At 39.8% G+C, this 19,479-nt stretch overlaps 1 protein-coding gene across 3 annotated transcripts in view; it reads right to left on the bottom strand.

Moving 5' to 3' along the window:
• The window catches only part of vav2 (vav 2 guanine nucleotide exchange factor), a 237,670-nt gene extending 226,135 nt beyond the window's left edge, over positions 1–11,535 (bottom strand). For all 3 annotated transcript variants that reach the window (XM_042508992.1, XM_042508993.1, XM_042508994.1), the window contains exon 1: positions 10,313–11,535. In XM_042508992.1, coding sequence (XP_042364926.1) covers positions 10,313–10,516 — 204 coding nt within the window. In that variant the 5' untranslated portion in view covers positions 10,517–11,535. The remainder of the gene's footprint in view (positions 1–10,312) is intronic.
• Positions 11,536–19,479: the final 7,944 nt, after the last annotated feature.

The raw sequence follows: 19,479 nt of genomic DNA, 5'->3' as shown, positions 1-19,479 counted from the left end.
AGATGAATAGGCTTTCAGTGGGGAGTGATTTTTAAATGCACATGATAAACTGCATGGCTCTGGTTTTCTGTAACAGACTGTTGAGTCAATTCAAGCAACTTCAGAATACCAAATGAAAAAGAGGGTGAGACGATACATAATGGTACATTGCAACTTGGTTTAAAAACTTGCATCATTAAGCAGAAACACTTTGCTTTATCTGCTACAGCTTTGATTACTGTTTGAGACGTCTGATGGTAGTGCTGCCAAAGCTAGCTGGCTTTTAAAATGTTAAATAATATAAAACTCATCACTGGCCAGTAACACAGGAGTGAAATGTTCTTTCAATCTTGCCTGTTCCCAAATTAATTTCTTCCCCTAACATGCCAGCACAATCAAATCAGTCATTTGTACCACATCCAATTCTGTTTCAATTATAGCCGACTGTTGATCGAAACTGTATCATGACAGACTTTGTGATATTGGCGGATATCACATCATTGTGCAAAGAATCAACATAATATCGTATCGTGATGAAACTGGTTATTTACACCCCTACCCACAAAGTTTAATTTCAGTTCTCTTGTCAATCAAATAGAGCCCTTGATATTAATACATGGTCATATTCTTACACTATATGCAGTCTGGTTATTACAACCCAACCCTTGATTGTTCCACAGCAGCCTTTCCACCTCCACATGGCCCACATTCAAATTGGGGCATGTGCAGCTAAGTGCTCGCTGCTTGCATTTGGATGCAGACCATTTGGACTCATGCTCTGAGAGGAAAGAGTTAAGCTGTGCACTAATCAAGAGCAGGGCTTTAGAATTGGATTCAGCAGCCCAAAAGTCACTAGTTAAGCTGTAAGAACTATATTACATCGCATTTAATCATTATTATTCAATGGTTTTTGAATGATTAATTCAATTTACTGATTCATAATCCATGCTTAAATCTGCATTTACACTCTTTCTTTAAATATTGGGTTATTCACAATGCAAACACTTGAGGGGAATTTCAGTGTTTGCATTGTGTCTAAAATCTGCTTCAGCACCACATCCTGAGGCAGCTGTGGGTTGTGTCACATACAGCACATGCAAATGTACCAAGCATTTTCTAAATGTAGAAACTGAAAAATAAATGGGCTTGTTTGAATTCCAGATTCACTTCCTGCTTCTTTATCCTACAAGCAGCAGCCATGCAGAATCGAAGCAGTGTATGTGTGACCACTCATTTGCACTTAATGAATATCGACCTCAACTGCTTTGTGATTCATTCAACTGCTGCATTATACAACAAGTACTTAACTGTTTTCCTATATGTGTCTGTGCTATGCTTTTTGCCCGAGCTGTATGGCTTTACAGTCTCATATTTCTTTATTTCATGAGGGTCTATGGCAGACTGGGAGATGTTATCTCACTGATGAATGAATAGAAAAGCTGAAAGCTAATGTTCTGCTGCATTTAGAGGCAAACCTCTTCATCTGACAGAAACATTTATTGCTTTAAAATCAATAATTACATGTCATGCACTTTATGGCTGTGAAAATTAAAAATCATTAAGTTTGTTTTCATATGTTTATCTATTAAATAACTATATAGAAGGGTGCTGTAGTGGGGTCAAGATGTTAACTTGATTATATATAATGTAAAGGCAATGAGAGCTTAAGTAAAGATATAATAAACAGATATGGAGGGTAAAGTCTGAGGAAGGTGCCTTTGCTCAAGTCCCATTTCCTTGTATCCTTGCTTCCAAAATAAAATAACAAGGAGTACTCATCTCATCTTCACTTCTTGTTTATAAGTTGCCAACAGTTTTTTTTGTGTTTCAATGGCATTGTTTGTCTTTTTAAACTTCTCTTCCCAGTTGCTGCCAAAGTTCAGATTGTTTCTACATTTATTACCCAGAAACAAAGCACAATAATAGCTTTAGTTCCTCAAGTTTCATGGTGTACTCTGTGTGCGTCACTGTGCTATATTTTTTAAATGTACTGAACTGGTTTAAAAAGAGACAGATGTTCACACCTGGATGCCAACACTAGACCACTGTTGCGGTATGAACAGGGGATTTAGAGGGTGATAGTTTTTCTTTATCACAAAGCACTATGGAAAAGTAACGGCAGTCCTATTTTTACTCAAGCTCAGATGGGGTGACAAGAATACAAAAGTGAAAGTGAGTGAAAATATATTCTTACACCCTTTGTTCACTGAATATTTTTATGTATAAGCTGAAGGTACAACCATCAAGAGGTATGAATGAACCTTTTAACACCTCTTAGCTGTTCTAACACTGTTCAGGACAGCTCGCATTTCTTTTTAGACATTAAAGATATAAGCCAATTCCCTAATTAGATTTTTCCTCCACCTGTAAGTTGTTCTGGTATTTTAGTCACTATTTACTAGCAAGTATTTTACTAAACTGACACACTACACATTGACAAAAAATAAATTTTAAAAAAAATCTGCAAGTGATGGGACGCTGCAAGTGATCAGACTAAAAAAACTGTGACCAACAAAAGTTGCCAAAGACCTCCAACACAACACATTGTCAAAAAGGAACATTGCTTCAGTTGACTGTTCAGAGCAGAGGAAGTCTAATTTCTCAAAAAATGTGTTGACTCGATTCCTCTCTCTTTGCATCTTTACCTGCATTTATCCTCGCCTTTTCAGTGGGAGGACACAAGATATGAATGCAAGGGCATGAAATGTGGGTGCAGCTAAGAGTATTGGCATGTACTTGTGGATTTAAGCTTTATTTTAAGAGGATAAATTCTTATTCGGCTCACAAGAAAATGTCATAACTTGAACAGAAGCAGCTGTGCAGAAGCAACCTGTTTTTTTTTGGGTTTTTTTGTTCTGTCTGTTTTACTTCTGTTTCTAAGGAAATATTTATTTTTAGGCAAAGACTGTCCTTCAACTTGACAAAGTTCAAGCACCCTCCTGCTGCAACGCATCCTCCCTAATGAAGTGACCTTGAACAGAGCACTGAACTCCTACGAGCTCCGGAAATACTGCTCTGTACTGTGCAATCTTATCTCATTGTGAAAAGAGGTATGATCCCCTACGGATCAATGCATTGTCACAGTATGTCCACTGATATATCCCCTGAGATTAAAGGAATATTATTTATTTATTTTATCACTTTCACGACCAGGGTCTTATTTTCATTGCTTTGGCCATCGTTCCTGTTGCTTATGATATACTTTTGCTCACCGGCTTCATAAGTAGTTATCTATATATGGGGAAACATCAGTTAAAGTTAACTTAAATACAGCCAGCTTCCCCTGAGCTGAACATAACTCAGTGTGAAAGACACATTGCTTGCTGTGACACTGGCAGGTTAAGACAAAGGCTATTTCCTCCCCTCAAGACCTGACACATTTATTTAGGCCAGTTCTGGAAATGTCAACACACAACCCACACAAATATCAAAAGTTACAGTTTAAAATGATTTTTGGTGACCTTAAGAGTAGGATTAGCTCACACAAAAAAGGTTAGAAAACCCCTGGCCTAGATCCATTCCCTCCTTGTCAATCCCATTAGCTTCCAGTGGCACTGCCTCAGCTGTGCAACCCAGGACGTGTCCCTAACGAGCTCCATTAGTGGTATTACCTGCATCCGGCGCACGCTGAGGTCACGGGGTCAACAGTATACCAAACGCTGAGATTAAATTACTCCTGAGGGAGGCACTGGTGGGTGGCTGTCTACGCCAGTCACCACCCCCCTCCACACACTGGTCACAAAAAGAGATTTCAGAATAGTAGGTGCTCTGGCATTTACCATGTCGTTTTCTGGTTCATACACTCTCTCTGATCTCATTACAAACCCTGCAGAGCTCTTTAAGACGGGCTTCTCCACTTACAAACACATACAGTAGGTCCCTAAGCAGCTTTGATCTGGGTTCAGTACAAAAAAAGAAAAAAAAAGAAAAGACACACATGATGAATAGTAAAAGATTTGGGGCTTTGCTGAAAACATTCAGGGCTTAAGCCTGATAATAGCAGCCTATGACCTGCAGAGAGCAGTGAGTTTATACTGAGATCATGCAACTGTGATCATGTCTCTGTATCAAACTGTCATTTGATCAGGTGTCTCAATGCAGCTGTCCAAGTATTACTGTCAGCCTTGCAGAATTTATGAACAATAATCAAGCCACTTAATACTTGTGCAGCTGACTCACTACAAAAACTTACTTAATTTTCAATGTATACCAAATCAAAGACTATTATTGGCATATGATTTTACAACAGGTGATTTTTTTTCCAACAAATTTTACACTGTGTGTCAAGAACAGCTTTTCTGGTCGAAACTTGCTTGACTGTGGTTCACTCTCCCTGACTGTGATGAAATATCTGTAAATATTGCATGTGTAACATACCAGTAACAAGTGTTTCATATTTTTCAATCAAAGCAGTGAATTTCGCCAAAAGGCAACGGCATTGCCCAACTACGTACAGCAAAATTAAAAATCAGCTCCTGTTCCTTGCCAGCAGCCGCCAATATTTCTGGTGGGAGCTGGACAAAAAGGAAGAGCCTCAATTACTGTGAGTGGAAGCGGCAGGCGCTGTGTGAGATCTGGAGTCCTGTGGAGCTCTGAGAAGCTCCAGAAGACCTCTGGGCTCAGCCAACAGTGATTCAGTCTGAGCACAGGTACTGTAACATCTCTCACTAACACTTATAGGCGTTACAAGTGCATACACACACACACACACACACACACACACAAGCACAGCAGCACACACACATACACATATCCGCCTGAGTCATCCCAAAGGCATTCACAACCACCTCACTAACAGGAAAAAAAAAGAAAAAAAAGAGAATGACTGAGTGAAAAAAAAACACTGCAGAACACACAAAGGGCTTCAGAGAGCACAGCTCAGTCTTGTCTTTCAGACGAAGCCTAAGGCGCTGGATTCTAGATACGTACACTTTGAGCTCAGAAGCACCGGTGCTCATTAAGCATCCATTTACAACCTTGAGGTAAAGAGGCAAGCTTCGCCATCCTTTAAAGATACAACTAGAGATTTATTTTACCACCTCAGAGAAGGTCAACTTGACAGCATCTTTGCAAGAGGCACTTCACCTCCTCTCTTGTCCAAAACAAGGCAGATGCATCTGAACTCGCAAATTAAATGAGAAAACAACTTCTCATGTTCACTCTCCACACTAAAACACAAACTATACATGAAAATTGCTCTCTCTCGTCCTGTTCTCTCTCTTTTGGTTCCCAATTCTATGCTTCCAAAGTAGTCTATCAACAAAATATGCTACAGGTCACTGACAGCACTGATAAGTGTTCAAGATGAGCAGTCACAGTCTGGCTTGTTGACGTGTAGCTGGCCATGTCTGCACAAACATTTTAGACCATTTGCACTTTATTTAATGGTGGAAAATGGCCAAAATAGAGAGAAAAATGTATTTTGAAATTTAGCCCCCTACCCCCAACATGCCATCAGACTCTTACTATTTGTTTCTATTATATCTACTATTGAAACGCAGTTTATACACAGCACACACAGCCCTACAGTTACTTCAAATGTCAGACACGTTTAGTTGGCTGTTTTATGAGTATTTACAGCTCAGTGCTTTACAATTCGCTTCATGAATATCACAATAAACTGTGCAACTTCGTCACTGCGAACTGCAGAGATGCATGAAAGGGCATTTCCCTTTTATCCACTTTAATGCACATTTCCAACTGTTATTTATTCAGCAGATTCTACAGAGTGCTGATTTTGCAGTGCCCGTCCTCATTTTTATGCCATTATTACAGACACATTCACACCTGCAAATCAAGCAGAGACTTCAGAAAGTCATCACTCAGCTTCGCTCAAGTGCTATTATGTTTGTTTCTCTTTCAAGAGCATGACTAGGGGCTTCAACGTTTCACTTCTTAATAGAAAATGTTGATTTTTTTTTCTAAAACTGTTTGAATTACTGATTTTGATCTTGTGGTGGATTCAGTTAAAGGTATCCATCCTTCCATTGTCTAGCCTATTAAACATCATATGTGGCTCAATCTATCCCAGCATGCACTAGGGAAAGGGCAGTCTATCACAGGGCTGATGCATATAGCCAGCCACACACACACACACCTATGGGCAATTTATGGGCCACTTCACCTAGCCTACATGTCTTTTAACTTTAGGAGAAAACTTAAGCACCTGGGGGAAGCCCGCTGGGACAAATCGATTTTCAAATGTGTTGTCCATTTGATCAAAATCAGATGTTTACACATCCAACTAATTCAGCTGCAGATGTGTGGAAAAGGTATGATTAGAGTCTTAAGAAAATAAGATCCTGCACACTGCTCTTGCTCAGCATCACAATTCTTATATAATACAAATGTTTTTGTCTCTCTGAATCTCTCTTAAAGAGTATTTCTCTTCTTTCTCAAGAAATGTATTGTATGTAAAATGTCAGAAAACTAGAGATTGTAATCATCAGTCAGAGACCCTTGGTCAACTGAGACTGCATCAAGTCGAGGAATCTTTTTTTAAAGTCAACATGCTGTGCAGTGTACCTCTAGGGACGTTTTGGTCCCCAGATTTTGCTGCAGAGTGAGCACTCTTGACTTTCACGCTACTCTTTGATAAATGGAGCTATAGACATGCGGGCAGTGCCACAGAGGAGGTTAGAGGAGAGACCTTCTGTTTACAGGTGGTACATTTACAGCTCAAAGCCGGCTCCACTGGCATAATTCTGAGGTTCAGTGTTACAGCAGCATGCCCGTCATATAATAAACAAGCTAACTGCGCGAATGATGGATCATAAATGTGCAACATTTTTTGCCAGCACTAGATATCAACAAAAGCCATCGACTGTATGTATGGTGTTGTCTTTCTCTTTCTCTGCCTGCATGTCTGCAAGTCAAGAGCACTCATTCTGCAGCAAAATCTGGGGACCAAAACGTCTTCAGAAGTACACTGTACGGAAAAACTCAACTTGAAGCAATCTCAGTTGACTGAGAGTCTCTGATTGATGATTTGAATTTCCGACTTTCAATGGTCAGCCCTATTAAATTCAGAAATCATAAAACCTAAAACCCCCTTTTAAAAGCTATGGCCTGTGCACTCAACATGTGGCATTATAATCACTGATTCAGTGACTGCTCATGTGCCATTTTATGGACAATTTCAACAGAAATGCCTCACAGTTCAGTAACAATACAGCATGACTTCAGTGTTGCTATGATGACTTCCCTTTGAGCTTTACAGAATGCTCTAAAACACAATGTTAATGCACTGGAGCACAAACTGGGACCAATGCCAACATTTAAATCGGGATTAGGGTCTGTTAACAGCAGCAACTGAATAGAATTAGTGGGTCAGTGGAAAAAGGAGAAGCATCCGTTTTGACTGAATGTTACTCTTTCACTAAAAGCCCCATTCTGACGCAGGTCACACAGCGTTATAGCCTACTTAACACCTACTCCCTGTGTCAAACATACTCAGGGATACCATGACCAACTGTTTAAAGCAAGGCATATTCAAGACTAAATATCAGAAACTATTAATCACAGTGCAAGTGCAGAAATGTTGTAGTGAGTAAATAATGCAATCACTCCACACCACACCACTCACTCTGTGTGTTCTGAGTGTTAAAGCACATGCGCTCTGACCTTTTCCTTATCATAAATCACATACTGCTGTTCGGGTGCCAGGATTTTGTTTAACCCAATTTGTCACTGAGGACACCCCCTTCCACCCTCGCTGCAGATGCACACAGTGGGACCCTGAGCATGGGGATTAGTGGGCGGATCAAAGCATGCCATCCAGACCTCTCTCTCGCCTTGTAATCACGGAAGTCAGTAGCCTCCAGAGATGATAAGCTCAGGCTACTGGTGGTTACTGGGCAAAGAGGGTGAAAATAGAGCTGCAACTAACGTTTATTTTCAATGATTACTTTGTAAATTACTTTTTAAGCATTTAGTCTATCAAAAGAGAAAAAGAAAAGCCCATTACATTTTGCCAGAGGTTAACTTTTCTGAGTTTAATATCAAAAACCACATTAACAGATGCACACAAGATAAAAATAGTACTTTTTTCCTGTCTATAATGGACATACTTTCTATTTTGCTGTTGTGCTGTGCAGAGAGGCAATTGTGAGTCTTTGCACTTTCAAAAATGTAATTGTCAGGGTCGTTAAAGTTTTCAGGTAGATACCAATCTGTTACAAACCCCGCTCTCAATCTGCATCCTGCTACTCGATCAGGATTAATCGATTAACTAAATTGCTGCTGATTCATCTTGATTGACTATTGGATTTATTACTATGTGAAACATTAGGCAAAAGCAAGGATTTTTTTTACAACAAAGAGGCAGCCAGCGACAGAGACTGAAAGCCAGACACAATGCACATGCATTCACACATTATTATGACAGAAACAGGTCACGGAAGGTGTGCCAAAAACATCAGACAAATGTGCTGTCAGAGGCCAATTGCCCTGGTGTGATAGCTGTTTCGGCCTCTGCGGGTGTGACAACAAGAATAACCGAAAACACTCTGCATGCGGGCAACCCCAAACCATTCACAGCGCCAATTCACAGAATTCCCACCATACAGTAATGAAGGCTCAGTGGTGCTTCAGAGCACACTTCAGGGTGAATAAAAGTCAATAGAATCGTTCGCCACAGCACACTTTTACTCGGCTGCTGTGGTCATGTAAACTTCCTGTGGCACCAAGCACTTCCTCACACTGGCTTTGGAAACATGACTGAGCTCAAGTGTAGAGGGAGCTTTATAGAAATGGAGGCGTGCAACATCTACAACCCAAACCTCTAATCGCACCGCCATGTAGACTCGTGTTTCATTAGAGTCAGTAAACTCCAGTTTGTTTTTTCTCTCTGACTCTTCTGCCATATAATGTGGGTGAAATTCAAGCACAAATACCCCTTAGCTTTGGATTGAAACTGTGAAACCACTGTTTATTCATTTTTCCAACTCTTTACTGAACTACCAAACTCCACTGAGCTGTTAGTTCTAAGTTCAACAAAAGTAAAAGCAAAACTAGACTAACTAGTGATAACTTATCACCCCTTAAAGGGTTAGTTTACATTTTTGAAGTGTGTTTGTATATTTTACATACAGCAGATACAGTAGCAGCACACTGGAAGCTAAGCAATGTACTGCTTTGGAGGGCTAGTGGCTTTGCGCTGGGGCTGGGGCCAAGACGTGGGCTTGTTGTGACAGGAATGAGATGCTCTAAAATCAGTCATCCAGCTTTCCAACCAATGCATGGCACATGTCTGCGGCTGGTGCCTACTCTGGCAATCTCAAGGTGTGAATGAGAGCAGTGCATGTAAAGGAGTGTGTGTACAGTCACAAGACATAGCGTGGAGGGACTGGTTTGAGTTTTGCACAGGGTTCCCACAAATGACATGGACAAAATTTCAGAATGATTCCATGACCTTTCAAGGGCTCTTTTTTTTCTTGCCCCACTTGACCAGTGTTTTTCCAAACATATAAGATTCAAACTCTATTAAGACATAATTTCAGCATCCCACATAATTTCATCAAGCACCGTTAGAAATTTGAAATCCAACAGTAATTTCTGTTTTTAGTTTCTGGCTGTAATAAATGGTGTCATTTTAGCTATTTTGAAAGAAAACATGCCATCAAACATTTAAGAAAAAAAAAACACCCCAAATTTTTAGATTTTCTATAAAAATTATAAAAATCTATTTTTTTATGAATTAAATTATTTTAAAAAAAAATAAAAGAATAAAAGATAACCTCTAAAAAAACATGCCTTCCAAATCTGTTTTCTAAAAATAAATCTTCAAAAAAATTAAGTTCCATCAAAATTGCCCAAAATTAATTTAAAAAAATAAAATAAATTAAAGCCTTCCAAACTGACTGGCTGTTTAATAAATTTTCCAGGCCTGAAAAAATGTGACTGTGAAATTCCATGACTTTTTCAGGTTATCCATGATCGTGGGAACCCTGAACAATACATCAATCCCACAAAACACAGCTCTAGAGACTATTACCTTGAACTGTGGCAGTAGCTAACCACCACTTGTGTGCAGGTATGGCACATTGCTGCTTCACCTGTGCAGACCTGAATGCACCCTGAACATACGATCTCAGATACTGTATACTGATAGTGGTTTTTTAGTGGGGGCTGGGGCCAATAAGTAGGCTTGTTGTGACAGGAATGAGATGCTCTAAAATGACACCCGGCTTTCCAAACAATGCATGGCACATGTCTGTGGCTAGTGGCTGGCCTGACAATGTCAAAAAAAAGTGAATAAGAAGCAGAATGCATGGACAAGAATGTGTGTACAATCACAAGACATTGCCTGGAGGGTTTGAAGTTTGCAGCTCACCTGTGACATCTGGGGTCTGAAGTTAATCTCCTTCAGGTCCACGGATCCGGGCGAGAGGTTGTGCAACATCTGGCACAGGAGCACCCCGTCTCGCAGGGCCTGTGCCAAGTCGAAGACGGCCGCCGAGGGCCACACGACCCGGTGGTTCGGGGGCAGGACCTTGCAGTCTATCAACCACCGCCCGCATTGTCTCCACTCCTCCATATCGGCTCCGGGGAGACTCTCCTCACAAAGTAACCGTCGAGCTGCTTCACACAAGCGGGCTGCTTCACGGCGCACACACAGGCACTACGGTCGGTTCCCTACCTGCTCCGGATGTCTTAATCATTCACTATCAGCTCGATACTCAGACAATTTCGCAACTGTATGTCACCGCACTATACTCCCATCCCATGTCAGCTCTCCTGTCTCCAAAACATGGAAATGAAGGCTTGAAAAAGACTAAAATAATAACACAGATCCAGTTCAGAGGACGGCGGCGATGAAAGCAGACAACAGAGGCGTGCTATGGGAATTTTCTTCTCTTCATTCTTAAAAAGTTTGCTTTGCATATCCAATCCAAACAGGCGTGAATGAAAGGTTGCAGTAGAGGCTAGTGAAACAGCTGGGTGCAGCGGTTTGTCATGTAGCGACTTCACTAGTGTCTCACATTTCAGTGAACCAAACAGCAGCCTACTACACACACAAAAAAAGCGTTTCAAGTCTGTTTCCAAAGCCCGGACTCACCTACCGCATTTGCATTTAACGTTTCCTCGGAAGTTTAAAAAACAAGAACTTCCCGTAATTTCCACAGCAAACAAAAAAAAAAGGAGATAATACACAGAGCGGTCCTTCCACAACACCGGGGTATCCCTGTTTCCACAGCAGTCTAAACAACGCTCCCCGGCAGCGGAAACATGTCCAAAGGAAAAATATACATCGGTGTTTACATTTATCCGGATAACGTTACTTTGTTTGGCGTCTTTCTGCACGCCCAGAATTGCGTTACGCGTGGGTACAGCTCGGCTTGTGTGTGATTTCTGCCTCCCTTCCGTTCATGTCCTCTCTCTCGCGTCTCCCTCTCCTCGTTTCCCTTTCGGACGGAGATGTTTAGCGATCCCAACTTCCGACCCAAGCTGCACAAATCTGAGGAGAAAGCGTCCTCGCGCGGTGTTGACCCGGGTGCTGAGCGCGCGCTGATTATCTCGTGCAAAAGGTAAAACTTGAATACTGTATCCACACTTTCGTTAGAGTGGCTCCATACTCCAAGAATGTGAGTTTCGGGGAATATTTTTGAGCTAGGAATTGTGGATGCGCCCTCTGACGGATGAAGCGCACACTGCGCGAGGTACTGGAGGAAGGGGATTAAAGGGACACTTCAATCAAATACACGTGTGATTGACTGCTGGCAGGTAGAGGGTGGCCTAGTAATAGGCTATTAAGCATCGTCCCAGTGTGAAGTGGATTATTGTGACTACTCACCGGACTATATCAAAACAATGATTTTGGATTATTAATGGGGCAGTCCACCAAATGTACATGTCAGAGCAAGTATTACACAGCCATTTTTAGCAGAAAGGCATCCCTACAAACTGGGTGCATTGGGTTTGCTGGCATTTAAACTATCCAGCTTCATTATGGGAAATGTAGTATACACTGTTTTTACAGCTTGACACCCACTAGCCACCACACACACTCAGAGGTTTAGGCCTACAGACCCATCAAAAATTTGTAATTGGTGCTCTATGCCTTCAATAACAACAACAACAACAACAACAACATCAACAGTAATAACCATAATAACAATATGATAATAGTTATAACAACACTACTGCTAACAACAACAACAACAACAACAACAACAACAACAGTGATGAGGATTATGAAGATAATAATAATAATAATAATAATAATATAGTAACACTAATAGTAATCATAATGCCATTATTGTTATTACTATTATTACTAACGTAGATATATTACCAAACAGGCCAACTGAGCACAGGCCCAGGGGTCCATAGTGTAAGGGCCCCCACTGTCCTTCATCTGCAAAATGTCACTCACATCACTGAAACATGTACTGACCAGAAAAATACTTAAAATGACCACAAAGCCATCCAAAGGAACTACAGAGAGACACCACAACCACCCCAAAATGACCTCAAATTGACCACAGAGATACAGAACCACAAAAAGATGCATAAAGAATACAAATAAATACCAAACAACTACACAAAAAAGGCAAAACCACTAAGACTCTGTGTCTTTTTCCCTTGAAGAAGAGGTGGTGCTGTGCTCAAGGGTCCATTGTCTCATAGTCTGCACATTAAATTCCAAACTGTATAAGAACTCTGTAAGCTTCATTTTAATACAGTTGACCTCTATTTTAATCAACTGACAATGTGAAATTGTCATCATATCTACAACATTTACTCACCCAGTAGTTAAGATTAGGTTTTGTTTTCAAGGGGTTATGGTAAGATTCAAGTTGATTTCAAAGTGATTTAACCTGAGTATAACAAAAACACACAACACAAACCATTACTTTTACCATGACTGGCAATGCTTTCCATACAGAAAGACAAAGTAAGAGGCTAGCTGGTGTGTTTTGTGGAACATTTAGCACCTAAAGAGCCAAATATTTACCTGAGGGTTGATGGTGGGCAAAACAAAGTGAAAAGGAAAGTGCATACTGGACAAAGTGGACATCAGGTGGATGAAAACAACTCAAAATTAATGCTAATGTTGCTTAATGTCTGCATGATATGTAGTTAAGCACCTGTTTTTAACAAGCTTGCCACATCAATGTAAAAGGTTATGTCAGTGTTATGTTTACAACTTGTTTCCACTGCTACAGCCGAGGAAAAATGAGTAATACAAGTTTAAGCAAACATTTCATCTTTAGGTTAACAGGAAAAGATTTTTTCAGGCTTCACATAATTTAGTGGAAAAAAAAGATCAATTTACCTATGTATTCCCTCATTCTCTGTGGACACAATCATCTACACACCTAGATCTCAGATGCCCTCTACAACTTGTCCATGATGTCTGCGAATACTAATCCAAACCCAAATCACCATAACACCAATAGCGTTTTGCCATTCCTTTTGTCTTCTTATTGTCTTCTCCAATTTAGATACTTTGGTTCTGTTTTGTTCCCTTCTTTATTTCTGCTCTTCCCTTGTTCCTTTCCCTGTCTCTCTCCTCTTTATTAGATTTCCCAATGTCAGTCCTTGTTCGTAAAATAATCATAATTAGTCAATTAATCACTTAATTGTCATTAAAATCAATATGCCACCTGTTTCTTGTTAAGCCATCTTTGTCATGTCTCATTACTTTCTCAACTCAGTCATAATCATCCCTTTCCACCTTCAGATTCCCACAGGGACGTAACAAATTTGGTTCATTTATCTCCAGGCATAAAGCAGCACAGAGCAGTGCAGTAAAGTCTGATATTCTGAGCTTTTCTGTACCTGAAAGACAATGAGTTTTGTGTGTGTGTGTGTGTGTGTGTGTGTGTGGGTGGGGGGGTGTACAAGTGGATGCATTGAAATCATCAATTTATATGGCTCAAGGGGGTTCTCAAAGACCACTTTCAGCTCTTTACAGATACAGAATATTGTGGACTCTTTGCGTTCTATCTATCAGCGTCAGAGGAATCTTCCTCCTCAGCCTATTTGGGAACAGCCTGTGAAAAAATGGCCTCCCATCCAAAATTATTTCAACTCCACTGAATGCCAAGAGGTACAGAGATTACAGAATACAGAATGATGTACCAGAACTACAGCACTGGATCTTAAAAAAAACATCTTTTGCCATCTCCAGCAACCAGCACAGCTAAGAAAGGGGCTCTGGGGATATCAACTATTTGTAAGTGCAGTGCAGAGACAATGATACCTGCAGTTTTGCACTGCCTATGACTCTTTACTAATGCAGACTTCCAAGAGCTGTTGGAGGTGATGAATTTTAATTGCAAAGTTCTTCCCCTGCATTCTTTCAAAATTTGAGGGTGCATCCACTCTGTGTTGCAACTTTTGCTGCTAATGCTGCATTTCTAACGCATAGTACAGCAAAGCTCTACTCCATTAGACTCTTATTTGGTTTTCCATGAGCAAAATTTGTGGATAGTGCCTGGTACCTAGCCATTTTTTGGCGCCAACTTGGTCAAAGTTCCAAGTGAGCTGATCCAATATTAGAAGTTAGAGTTAAAACACTGCAGACTAGAGAGAATCGATCAATTGTGCGACCTAGGACATTCTGCATATAAATGCCATTCCTCAATAGTCAAGCTACCCTCAATAGCAACCACATTTTTTAAATTTACTCAACGCAGATTTTTAAGAATGGCAGACCACAAAACTATGCCATACACTACGTACACTACACTATGCTGAGCAATTGACAACATGCATGTCCCTCTGGTTGCCAATGTAAAAATGAAAAGGGTCTCGCTGCGGTCTCTCAGACTACCCACTTCACTGCATTTTAGCTAAATTATATAAATTTTAGCTATGAGGAGTCTGACAAAATAAAAACGATTAAATGATTAGTAATTCATATAAACTAAAAGCTGATCCGCTTGGCAGTTGATATTTTCTCAGCCTCTAAACCTGCAATTGAAGCTAGTCACATTAGCTGCACATCACCAATCAAACCTGCAAGATAAACACTAACACAACATGAAAATGGCTGAGTTTCAGTTCTGACACCCAACAACTGTTCAGGTTTTCCTCAACTGTATTCTTCAGTCATAGTGCTTCAAATACTAATTCTTCCTCTAATGTTATCACCTTCTCCTCACCACATTATTATGTCTGAATATGACAGATGATAGCCAATCAGAAAGTTTGTCACATCCCATGCATTGTTTTCCCTCATTTTACCAGAGCAAGTCCCAAAGTGTCACGGCAAGGCTAAAAACAGAAGCTAAATGACTAAGAAAATTGAATCGCTAATAGGAAAAGGAAATAAGATAAGATAGGATGTTAGGGAGATTCTGTAATGAGAGCTCTTGGTACCAAAAGTAAATTAAGTCATGTCAAAGCAATGAAGTAGAAGACACGTCAGACTGCAGAGTTAGGGGCTTTGTCTATGGGCTCCACTTTTCTTTCCTTAGCTGCCAGCTTCAACTCAAAAAGACATACAAACTGTTACTGATTGTTCACAGCCTCACTTAGGGCATCAACTGTATAAATGATGGCTACTGCTCATCATTTCTGTACGAGAGGTTCAGGCCTGCAGTTCAAGAATCAGAAGCCAACAACTAACTGATGTCCACTATGACACAGGCAATGTTTTATTCATCGTCAAACAATTCAGGGTCTTTCACACCCAGACAGAAAAGCCTGGTTTCAGAATTTGCAGGAATACGAAAAGACATATGTGACCCACAAAGACAGCCTGTACGCAAAATACCAATTGGTCTTCAACCCTGAACAATTCAAGATTCCTGAACAGTGGTTTGAGCTTTAACTATTTTCACCATGAAGGACTCCTTCCTAATCCTGCAGTTACACACATCTAGTCATTACGGTGGACAGGACAGCCAGAAAGCCTGAGGCAGTTTACTATCATCTTCAGTGACAGATTTGGTAAGTCTCTGTATTTTCCAATTTGCCTCAGGCTTCTGGGCCCAAGAGTTTAATCGCATCAACTCCCAACAGATCTTAGTCATCACAGATTCACCTGAAAATCAGTTTTTATGTGTGCCAATGTCCTCATATACTCAGCATATAGTATATGCAGTTTTTGGGCATTTGGAAAAATGATCCTTTGGGGTTGTCTTTGTCATAAAACCAGTTCTGGGTGGTGTTCCTGGACTTTCACAAGTCCAAACCTTCCAGCCCGTTCTCATTCCAAAGTTGTCAAATGCTACTGCTTTTTCAGTGATTTTGGCGCAAGATACTAAAGCCAAGTGTGAGCCTGGTGTTCACCTCCCATATGAATTTAAAGCCAAACCTAATTACGTGCTTGTCTTGCTTAAACCTAACCACCAATGCCTTTGTTGCCTAATCCTAACTATGTGCTTTTGTTAATCCTAACCATGTGCTTTTGATGATTTCCCCATGTTGGTTGCAGCATCCTAGCATGTTAACAGCAGGATTTTACTGTTTGGCATTCAGCTATGACAAAATGTGAAGCTGTATGAAATTTAAGAAAACTGTGTTGTTAAAGGAAAAGTGCATCTGTGCTCTTAAAATCCATGTCTAGACAGACAACGAAAGGTCAGAACATCATGTCATGGCTTTCTCTATGAAGTCACAGTAATTCCTCCAACAGAAAACCAACAGATAATATTCAAGGAAAGAACACAGCACACAAGAAACCTTGGGACATCTGAGCATAAATGGTAAAGTACCAAGATCTAGTGATACTGCTGAGTATAAGCATATGTAAGATTCTTGGCAGCTCCCAGTAGTGTCTATATGTGCTGTGTGTGAATGTGATGCAGTGCAGTGCTGTAAAGTAACACACTCAGCAACCTTCTTGGATAAGTAATGGTTTAAAAATAAATTAATAAGCTCTATATATTTTGTTAATTACTGAGCATACAAAAAAGAGACTACATTTATTGAGAACAGCATCAGCTAATTGGCAATTCGTGATATATGTCACATTAGCATAAATCGTTTACTGTACAGAAGTGCATACATGTGCAGGTCATTCTACATCCCTTGATTCAAACTGACTAACCCCTTTTTTCTTTATGTTCTACAAGATGCTGTAAAGAAAATGAAAACCAGAGATCCATTAATCAAAGCAAACACAGTTTTGTGTTAAGTGTCTGAATAGTTGCATGTGTGTGGTCTTTTTAGTGTTGGATTCATGCATCGTGAGCGATGGCCAGAAGTGGCAGAAATGACTACTTGTCATTGACGTTATGGCACTGATCAATCATACCCCAAGGTTGTTGGCGAGTGCTGAGTGGCATGTTGCATATGGCATGATGGGAGTGCGGGTCACAAAGAGCACGTCTCCCTGCTACATGCACAGTGCAAGGATAGAACAAAGAGTGTAAATGCCGAATTATCCCTTTTTCCCGACAACACAATTGATATTAGGTTATGAACTCTTTTACAGGGTTTCATAAAAGAGCCTTTAGTATGCTTAGTGACTCAGCGAATGTATTTTTTAATTAGTGTTCTTTCTTAAACCCTTGAAACCTGGGCAAATTGGTTTTATTATTTTTTTTAATACAGAGAAGACAAGAAAATGACCTAAAAAGGTACTGAAAAAAAAGTGTTTATTTTATATATTTTTATCGTATGTTTATGTTTTTTGACAGCTTTTCCCCAGTTTTTGATTAGATTCTAATAATGCTCCCATCTTTTTTAAAATTAATTTTCAGGTAATTTTATTGTTACATTTTACTTATTTCTTGTAATTTGTCAGACATTACTTGACAAGTTTGCCATTGCCTTTGTTGGCTTTATTGGAAGAAATAAGACCAATTTGCATCAGTTTGAAAGGGTCAGATAGCTTAAGAGAGGCATCTGAACGCAGCACAAGAAAACTGATATCAGTTGAGGTTTAAAAGGGTTAATATAGTTTTCCCAATTAATGAAAATCAATTAAAGCTGCATTACTATTATGAGGTGATGGAATGCATTGCAAAGTAATATGTTAAAAAAGAAATGCACAGAACTGAGCATACATAACCCGTCCCATCTGCAGTCTTTTCTGAAATTCACAGATGAAACCATGAAAACTGAAGCCAATAAAGCTTTTCATAGTGTATGGTAGCCATCTTGTGGTTGTTTACTGAACTGCAAGCACAATTGGGCCTCAGATATCCAGATCTGTACTCTTATCTGCCAATATGAGTCAGTGCTTTAGTAATACACACCACCCTGACCACACGTCTCCGGCGCTCCCAGCCTACGTTGTAAAGAGTTAAGCACTGAGATCTGATGGAGCGTAAAGCGGGTGGAGGCACCAGCTGTTTGAAGTGGTCAGCTGGGCGGGTGCCAGTTTCTGCAGAGCAGTTGGCAGGCCAGCTGAAAGCGGAGTAAATGTTTCAGGCAAGAGGGCTGTCTTTCACAGTGGAGCACACTGTTTACTAAAATGCATAATGTTAAGGGCTGTTTGCACCTACTCCTTTAAATAAACACAAGGCCACCTTTGTGCTTTTACTTTTATTAACAAAAAAAGTAACAGAAAAGCCTCACCTTAAATTGAGGGATTAAAAATTAGGATTATATTACAACTTTAACAGCAACAAAAATTGTTAAAAAAAAAACAACCCACAAAGACGTTGGGAACAAAAACTTACAAAAGGGGCCATTTCAGTGTTTTGTTCTTTTCGTATTGTGGTTCATTTACTACAAAAGACATTCCTGCTGTGTTTTTCAAGTTGTTTCAGAAGTTTGAACATGATTTTCCAGGCCTCATCGAGTAGCCGAGACTTGACAGTTCATCATTTCCCCTTTTATTTTTGTCTATTATTGTTGCATGGTAACGTTGTTTTAAGAGTAGACTATTTTAAGAGCAGACTATTTTCAAAGGTCTGCACTGCATTACCATGCACCAAAACTGCAGGAGACATAAATAACAGCCGGCATGATGTTCACTTTGATGGATTACTGAACTCAAGTCTCAGCAAGTTTACTGTCATACCAGGATGTTAAAAGGATGAATGGAAGTTAGGGCACTACACCATGCTGAAAAGAACGCAGTATGAGCAATTCATTGCAAATGGACCAAAACACTTCAAAATGCAAAAACCTTAAGTGGCCCTTTACAAAGGTCATTCAGCAGGACTGTAAAACAGTAAATTTTAAACAGTGTATTGACTGTTCTGCTTGGAACAATAATCACTTATGGCACCCAGAAAGGTGAACATCAAATGAAATTGTTCATGAAATAAAAAACAGAGGTAAAAAAAAAAACAACAAAAAAAAACACATTTTAAACTTGAAAACTTAAAGGTGAAAACTGAACTTGACTTGTTACATGCATTAAGTGCCTTTAACAGTATAAATATAAAGAAAAGCTATTCAACTTTCATCACTTAAATGAATTATGCTCATTTTTGGCATGTCAGTCCTGCTAATAACTGAGAAGCAAAAGTTTTAATAGAAGGAAGCTACATCTATAAGACACAGGAAAAAGAAAATAAACCATTTGTCCTCAATGACTTGTCCTCTCCTTAGTCCTGCCTAGTATTTATTTTTTCCTTAGACCTACAG

This window comes from Plectropomus leopardus, chromosome 20 (assembly GCF_008729295.1).
Source record: "Plectropomus leopardus isolate mb chromosome 20, YSFRI_Pleo_2.0, whole genome shotgun sequence".
Classification (NCBI taxonomy): domain Eukaryota; kingdom Metazoa; phylum Chordata; class Actinopteri; order Perciformes; family Serranidae; genus Plectropomus; species Plectropomus leopardus.
The sequence above is the reverse complement of the archived record's forward strand: the minus strand, read 5'-3'. Positions and strand labels throughout refer to the sequence as shown.